Source organism: Tenrec ecaudatus, chromosome 4 (assembly GCF_050624435.1).
Source record: "Tenrec ecaudatus isolate mTenEca1 chromosome 4, mTenEca1.hap1, whole genome shotgun sequence".
NCBI lineage: Eukaryota > Metazoa > Chordata > Mammalia > Afrosoricida > Tenrecidae > Tenrec > Tenrec ecaudatus.
Window position 1 is genome coordinate 21,515,743 of NC_134533.1, and position 8,959 is coordinate 21,524,701.

Here is an 8,959-nt window from a genome sequence, read left to right on the forward strand (position 1 = left end):
TGAAAAACTAAAATCAGTAAAATTGTCCATAGTTTAATTTTATTTCAACCCATAATCAGTGGTCTTTGAAGAAGTAGTCAAGAATGAAACAATGCTTTGCTTTAGACAAATGAGGTCCATCACACCTCGTTAAAGTCTTTAGAGCAGCAATGTCATGTTATGGACTAAGGTGTACCTCTCCCAAGCCAGGGTATTCATGATCACCCCACAGACATGTGAAAGCTGGACATGCATGAAGAGACTGAAGTAAGAATGGTACAATTGGATTATGCTTTGGCAATGAATATTGAAAGCTCCACAGACTGCCAAAATATAAACAAATCTGTCAACAGCCGGAATGCTTGTTAGAGGCAAGTCTTTGAACATGTTCTCAGAAGGGACCAGACGCTGAAAAGCATCACATAAGGCAAAGTACAAGGACAGTGACAGACGAAGACCTTCAAAGAGATTGGTTGACACAGGGACTGGAATCATACGCTCAGACATGAGAATAGTGGTGAGGTTGGCACAGGACCAGGCAGCGATCCATTGTGTGGTAGCTATAGGGTTGCTAGGAATTGGAACTGACATAATTTCATGTGTGTCAGGGGGGTGTCCTCTCACCCTACTTGTTCTATCTGTGTGTTGAGTGAACCATCAAGGAAGCTGGACTATGTGAAGAGGAATGTGGCGTTGGGATGGGAGGAAGGCTTATTAACAACTCATGAATACAGGTGACACACCTTTATTGCTGAAAGTGAGGAGGAATTGAAGTGCTTGTTTATGAAGATCAAAGATTGTAGGTTTCAGTACGGATTACAATTCCATGTAAGGACGAACAAAATCCTCACAACTGGACCGATAGGGAGCTTCACGATAAATATACAAAGGTTGAAGTTGTCAAGGATTTTATCTTCCATGATTCCCCAATAAGTGCTCATGGAAGCAGTAGTCAAGAGATCAAAAGCATATTGTATTAGGTACATTGACTGCACAAGACCTCCTTAGTATTGAAGAGCAAGGATGTTAGTTTGAAGAATAAAGTAAGCTTGATCAAGCCCTAGTGTTCTCCAGTGTGTCATATGCTTGTGTAAGTTGGTCCTGGAATAAGGAAGACCATAAATGAAGAGATGCATTTGAATGGTGGCGCTGGAGAAGAATATTGAAATATCATGGACTGCTAAGAGGACTGACTGATCTGCATTGGAACAATAAGATCAGAGTGCTGCTTAGAAGCAAGGATGGAAAGACTTTGTCTTCCACATTTTGGACAAAGTCCCTGAAGAAGCACATCATGTTTGGTAGAGTAAACGGGCTGAGCAAAAGAGGAAGGCCCTCGGGAGACGGGTTGACACAATTTTTGCATCAATGGACTCTGGTATAGGAGCAATGGCGAGGATGGCGCAGGATCATGCAGTGTCTTGTTCTGTTGTGCATCAGGTCACTCTGTGTTGGAACCCACTTGATGGTACCTAACACCGATTATGTGCAGAAAATAAGTGGTTCTCAAGCAGAGATACTGAGATCACTGTGGCCGGGTTTGATCCTGTCTCAGAAATCTCATAGATGGAACACAGCAGCCCTAAAGTGTTCGGAGAGCTTAGCCTTGCTGATGTCATCCCCAAAATTGCATGTGGGTGTGGGGGCTCAGCTGCTGGACCTCCAGGGCATCCAACCTAACCCCCTCTTCCACAAAGATCAGAATGCAACATTTAAAGCTAAAATAGAGCCGAATATCTCAAGATCAAGGAAAAATAGCTCGCTACACAAAACCATGAGAGAAGATAGACCAATAGAAAGATAAGTATGAAGGAAATTTCTCTTATAAAGTTCAGAATATCAAAAGGAGTTGATCATTTCAAACTAAGAGGCTAAATGAGAAAGAACCCTTTTGGAAGATTAAAACGATTGCATTATAAAGAACCAAGAGAACTAAAGGAAGATATGCAGCATCCTGCTGACACACTGCAACAATGGAGACCTGGAAATGCAAGAGAAACACGTAGATGATAATTTTGAGCATCAAGCGGTTAGCTAAAGAATTGGATGGGGCACCAATTAGAGTGATACAGAATGAAGGCAAATATGTCAATTACATGTCTAAAACTCTATTTTTCTAATGAGACACTGTATTAGCTAAAAGCAACAGAGAAAATATGATCAAGAGATACTTGGAAAGAACCCTTATCCTGTCAAATATTATTTTTAAAGTCTGAACTAAAGTAGGAATATAAGATGAATTAAATCATTCCCTATAGAATATAAAGACCTATAGAAAAGTCTCTAGATCTGAACTAAGAAAATAATAAAAACAGATTATTTGGCTTTCTGTTGGTATTTTTAATTAACCCTTTGAAAAGTAAAGCTGAAGTTGATAAAAATAATAGCAGCTACTTCAGAATGTTGGTCTAATGACTAAGTGAAATATTTCAATTAAAATAATTGCTCAGTGCCTACTATATAGGATTCAGTTTATGTTAGGTCTTTTCTTTTTAATGATAACAAACTCATTTGTTGAGAAGTTAAGTTTAGAAAATTAATAAAAGTTGGATCTATGATTTTCTGACTCAAAACCCAAATCTATTCTACTGGATCCATACAAACATGCATGAGACTATCTATATCTCTTCCAGAGAGAACAGCAAAGCAAGACTCAGCCCACTTTTCAAGGCTAAAACTTTCCTTTGTTCATAGGTAATGAGAAAGCACAGGAAAAGATATTCCAAAGTGTTTTACAAACACACACATACAAATTGACATCACCCATCTAGGTAAGAAAGAGAAACAAGATGTTGAATAGAAACCAGTTTTTGGTGAGAGTTTACATAGCAAATTAGGATCCCATTAAACAATTTCCATATATTTTGTTCAATGACAATGGCTACATCTCTCACAGAATATCAACATTCTTTGTTTCTTTAGTTGGTTTTCTTGATGTAGTATTCAGAAATAACATACCTCCGTGGTTAAATCACTTTTAAAATGCATTGGATATACGTAATCACAATCAGTTCCAGTGTGAATATAAACCTTTCTTACTGCTTTATTAAATTATTTAAATAATATGGTCAAATATGATCAAGTAAAGCTCCTCAACATATCTCTTTCAATATTTTGTCTTTATTATAAATTAATTACAATGTAATATAACTGATCTTCTCACAGATCATGTCGAGGGCCATTTTGGAAATGTGTCAACCTAACTTATAAGAGTTAAAACCAAAACTATGACAAATTGAAGGAACCCTGGGTATGTAGTGATCATACATTGGGCTGATTTCCACATGATTGGCAGTTGAAATCTGACCTTTCTAACTTAAGCAGTTACAATCTCAGAAACCCACAGGGGGGCACTCTGAGTGAGCATTGACTGAATAGCAGTGAGTGGTCTGCTTCCCTTGAATCCCTTTGTTCTGAGCTTGTCTAACCAAGTGGGAACTTGCCCTTTCACATTTGGGCATTGTGTCTCTGTAGCTCTGACTTTGGCAAAGTTCAAGGTCTTCCACTGCATCCTGTGTCTGGCTCACCTCCATGCAACCTCTAGTTCTTGGGACTTGATCTGGGGGCCTATCAATTAAACTGATTTGCCAACATCCCTTTCCTTGTGAGTACACAGCTTAAAGGGGCATGATTGAGGAGAATCCTGCAGACTGACATCTGAAGTACAGATCTGAGACCGCACAACTTCCACAACTGTGTCAGCCATTGCCTTGATGGTCCTTGAGTTCTTTGCTATATAATGAATTGTAGAACTTTAGGACAAGGGAAAGAATATTCAGAGGGGAGTGTTGATTGATATCACATATGATGGAGCAGAAGAGAATTTTGGAAAAGTTGGACATGTGGGATATCTTAAGTCTGCAAATCATAGGCACCAATCTTGTACAGATCTTTCTAACATTTTCTTTTGACAGGCTTAAGAGTGTACTCAAAATCAGACAGTTCTATTATCTGTAAGATCAATGAAAAAAAGTTACTTTGTATGTATCAGGAACGGTAAACCGAAGAATTATGAATAAAGTGACAATTTCATTAATGCATGACTTGTGAGCCTTAAATGGATTTGAGCAGTTGCTACTCCCAATGGTAACAATGTCGTTTAGAATAATGAATGGTAAGAATAAATGTTTTATTAATCACTCTTATGTAAGTGTCAGGTTTGGAGAAAAAGGCTGGACATGGTAAGATATTGCATGAAAGCCAGAAATAATGAGTTCATACAAATATTTATTTCTGTATTGATTTCTGTTTGGAGAAACAGTTACAAAACTATTAACTCTCAGCTTAATTCACTCTGTTATTACCTATTCTGAAGGAATAGTATGGATCCCTTGACAATTTCTATAGAGGCTGTGAGGAGAGGGTCAAAGGGCATATGGCAGAGGGAAGGGTTTCTTCTCCTGGTCCAGGGACTTTCAGCTAGTAATCCTTTTTTTCCCCCTTGTACATTGTCAACCGTGCTCTGCCCAGGGCTTGCCATGCTCCATTAAGCTGTACCATGACTCCCAGTGTCCTGACTACACCTGGACTTTTATCCTCAGCCTCTCCCAGCTGCACCCAAGAGGTTGTTTCCCTACATCCTTCATCTTTGCACATACACACTGCCCCTGATACAGTCCTGCTGGTGAGCTAGTGAGCTGCTGAGCTGGGTATCTTCCCTCCATCCATCACACTCGGTGTCATCATGGGTCTGTCTAAATTCTGGTGACACTGTTCAGCTCCCTTAGCATACATGGCAGTTCCTGCAGGGCTACAGCACCCTCCACTGAATTCTGATTTTTACTTTGGAGAAGCAAAAATGGTCACTCTTCCTCAATCACAAATTAATTTAAAACCTTGATCGAAGTATAATTGACAAACAATAAATTGCTTATATTTAATCAGAGTAGCTCTGACTCCCTCTTTCTCTCCACCCCTCCCACACTCTGTCCATGTCTGTATTCTAGAACTCTTTTAACTCTGTCATTCTTTTCAACATGAAGTGTAAATCCTTTCCCACCTACCAAATGGAGCAGGGAATTTGATAAAACTTTCATTTGTTTTTCTTCATTCTCTTTTGCTTTCTACAATTCACCTATCCATTTTAATAATGGCAGTTTGTTGTGGTTGAGGGTGTATAATGGTCTAGAATACAGCGGGCAAAATCACTGACTTAGTTGCAAACCAATGATCAACTATCTGCCTTCCTTGTTTTCATAACTATTATTGAATTGAGATTCTGCCTCTCTCTCTTTGATATTTCTGTGGGCCCTCTACAGAAACAGAACTAAACCCAGGGCAAAGCCAGTGTTCCCTCAGGGCTGCACACGTTTCCCTCCTGCTTTCAAAGCAGGGGCTGGCCGGGAGCTCATTGTGTCTGAATAGCAGCTCTGACCTCTAGAGACACAGGATCCAGAGTCCACTATGTGATGAAGGGAAAAGTCAATTTACAGCCTGGAATAAACTTTGTAAACCAGAAAATTCCCCAGAGGCTGAAGGACTAATCTGGACAATTGATTAGTGTTAGTTGGTCAGAATCATTTAAGGAATTGCATTTGGATAAATAGATCATTGTATTATTTAGTTTTAAAACCTGATATTCTTTTCTCAATTTATATTTGACTCTTCCAGAGAAAATGCCTTTCACGTATGTGCATAAAGGAGATTGATGCTATGGTTAATGTAGACAAAACTGCTCATTTTCCTGAGTAACTTACAGCTCACGTGAAGGCTACTTAGAAATGATGTGCAGTTTTTTATTAGCCATGTTTTAGAATTTATCCTGCTAGTTTTAGGGGATGCATGGAGATGTGACATATCATAATTGGAATAATAATTGGAAAGATTCTGATACAATATTTAAATTGTATAATTGACTCTAGATAGCACCTCCCTTGCTTTACATTTTCATACACCTCTGCCTTTGCCTCCCAGTCCTGCCTACTGAGACTGGTGAGAAGCAGTGCGCCATCCATAGACAGAAAATGCCTATCAGGTTTTATTTCCCCGAATGATGCAGATCTATAACCAATAAGAATGGACTCACGTTAAATTATGGACTTATGTGTTCCAAGCAAATTTAGAGTGGAAGTTCTGATCATGACCTGGTTTCTACCTTTCCTGAGTCTCAATGGTCTTCTCTGAGTTCATTAGTTGAATGGGATTTTCTCCCACTGCGGTTCAATGGAGATCAAGTCTGGGCAGAGACAGGCTTCTGCACAGAGCCCTTCAGCACAAAGGAAGCTAGGTGAAGGACAGAATCAACTCATTTCCTTATCAAGGGAAGAAACCATGGACATTGACATAATAAAATGGCCTGGTGAAGAAGACAGGTTGTTCATACACCCCCACAATGACTGCAGAGACTCTTGAGTCTGGGGTCTCAGACAAGAGCACAGCATGAAATCTGGGGTGCTGGGGTACCCGAATGAACATATCTGAAAAGAGGAGGATACACTGCAGAGGACTAATGGATAACAGAAGGCCTGCCAGAACGCCAGCCCATGGTGGGTGGTCTGTATTAGCAGAATGTAAAGTCCTGCTGTCAGTTTGACAGGCCTTGTAGACACGCTAAGAATCCTTCGAATTTCTTCTCCAAAATATTCCTCTTTCTGTGCCAACCTTTTCTCTGACTCGTGTCTGAATATTGACCCATGCCTAAAATCTTTCTTGCTAACAGGACAAGGACCACGGAGTTGAGAGGCTTGAACATTTGAGCCTCTTCTGGGTAGCAGCCACCCAAAAGAACAGAGTGAAGCTGCACTGTGTTGGTGCCAAAGTGATGGTCTTCACGGGAGCAGGTTGCCCATCTGTCTGCCACATGAAGCAGCCGAGAGCTTAAACACTGTGCCACAGGGCTCTGTAATTGACACCATGGTCTTATTTTTAATGAAAATACTTTCCATGAGTTCCTATTCCTAAGTTGTATGATATTTTCTCTTCCTTCCATATCATGGTGGAAATCGTAAGCAATTTGATAGATAATATGGTTCTTCTCTTTACTGAAGCATTAGGATTTTCATATTCCAAGTATGCATGAAACTCAAGTCTCTTTGGTTAACATATATGATCACTTGACTGCGAGCTCCGAGATGATGAGTTACCTGAGGGTAGAATAACATTCCCTGAACCCCACATTAGTGTTTTGCTGTTTTATTACCTTCTAACTTACAAGACCCGTTTTCTATTAATTGCTTATTGAAGTCCATTCTGCTTTCTCTCTTCTTGAATCTCTTGGTTTTGTTTATGAGTTTAATATTTTATTTTCCCTCAGAAACTAAATATAATCTGGTCCACAATTTCCTCATGGCATTTTTCACCTCCTTATTCCTGGAAGTGTAAATCAAAGGATTGAGCAGGGGAGCTAGCATGGTGAAAAACAGGGCAACCATCTTGTCAAAGGAGAACGAAGCTGGGGGTCGTGCGTAGGTCAGAATGCAGGGGACAAAGAACAACACCACAACAGCAATGTGAGAACCACAGGTCGAGAGAGCTTTCCTCCGACCTGCAGAGCTGTGAGACCTAAGTGTCCCTAGGATGACACCATAGGAGTTAAGCACCAAGAAGAAGATTATGAGGCAGATAAGCCCACTGTTGGCCACCACAAAAAGGCCAAGGAGGTGAGTGTCAGTGCAGGCAAGCTCCAATAATGGGTATAAATCACATAAAAAGTGGTCAATGACGTTGGGGCCACAGAAGGGCAGCTGGAAAGTGAAGAGAATTTGTATCACAGAGTGCAAGAAGCCCCCGGTCCAGGCTACCACCATGAGGATGCCACAGAGCCTCCAGTTCATGATAGAGGGGTAGTGCAGGGGCTTGCAAATAGCCACATAGCGGTCAAAGGCCATGGCAGTGAGGACGATCACCTCCACTCCAGCAAAGAAGTGCTCAGCAAAAAGCTGGGTCATGCAGCCCGCAAAGGAGATGGTTTTCTTCTCATAAAGAGTGTCTACTACCATCTTTGGGGCAAAGGCAGAGGAGAAGCATGCATCCAGGAAGGACAGGAAAGCCAGAAAGAAGTACATGGGGGAGCCCAGGAGTGCTGGGCTGCTGACAATCGTCACAACGACGAGCAAATTGGCCCCAACAGTTGCAATGTAGCTGAACAAAAATACAACAAATAAGATTTTCTGAACATTTGGATCCTGTGACAGTCCCAAGAGGATGAACTCTGTCACAACACTTTGGTTTTTCATGTCTTCAGAGGAAAAAGTCGAAGCTACCACAATGACCATGCCATGTAGATTCTGAAATTATGAAGAGAGAGAGAGAGAGAGAGAGAGAGAGAGAGAGAGAGAGAGAGAGAGAGAGAGAGATGACTCAGACTAACTTTGCTGTTAGCATAGTCACCCACAGACTGGTGCCTCCATAAACAAATGGATTCTGCAGTATTGAAAGCACAAAGTTAGGAATGTATTGTTGGTAGCCGTGTGATACCAATGAATATGGAGGTAAAACACTTAAAAATAGAACTTCAATGTAGACAGTGAAAACACTCATATGGGGTAAGAATGGGAAGTAGTTTTTATCTTGGCTATCAACTCTAATTAGGCAATTGCAGCTGCCTAGAGTGAATTGGTAAAGATACCGAAGAACATCAGAGGTCTAGGAAAGGGCTGCGGTGCATTAGGTATGGCTCTTGTTGGCTTGGTATTGGAGCCCGGAGGATTGCCTGGCAATGTATCTCTCATCAGGAGACTGCCGGATCTATAAACAGAAGGATAAAACATGCACTTCAAGAGCCACTTGCAAGTGGTACTTACTCCTCCAAATAGTTTTTAGAAATATGAGCTGAATAAAATGATGTCATACACAAAATCTATGGAAATGCGCCTAGCTCTATGCCTACCAAATATTAAGACCCCATTAATGTTTGGTTTCTTGATTTTTTAAATTAACCATTTTAAAAGGAAAATAGAAGTTGATAAAAATGTGAATGGCTACCTCTGTGTGGGGCTGATGACTCAGTGAAATATAACAAGGGAATTAATTGCTTAATGTC

The 8,959-nt window shown here is 40.6% G+C and overlaps 1 protein-coding gene across 1 annotated transcript; it reads right to left on the reverse strand.

Annotated features, from left to right (window-relative positions):
- Positions 1 to 7,217: 7,217 nt before the first annotated feature.
- Positions 7,218 to 8,221, reverse strand: LOC142446533 (olfactory receptor 4C15-like). The gene has a single exon (XM_075548282.1). It carries the CDS (start codon positions 8,190 to 8,192, stop codon positions 7,218 to 7,220), a length of 975 nt encoding a protein of 324 aa, XP_075404397.1. The 5' UTR covers positions 8,193 to 8,221.
- Positions 8,222 to 8,959: the final 738 nt, after the last annotated feature.

Bases quoted from the DNA above. Each gene is read 5' to 3' on its own strand.
- LOC142446533 (XM_075548282.1), bottom strand. From the start codon at position 8,192: ATGGTCATTGTGGTAGCTTCGACTTTTTCCTCTGAAGACATGAAAAAC.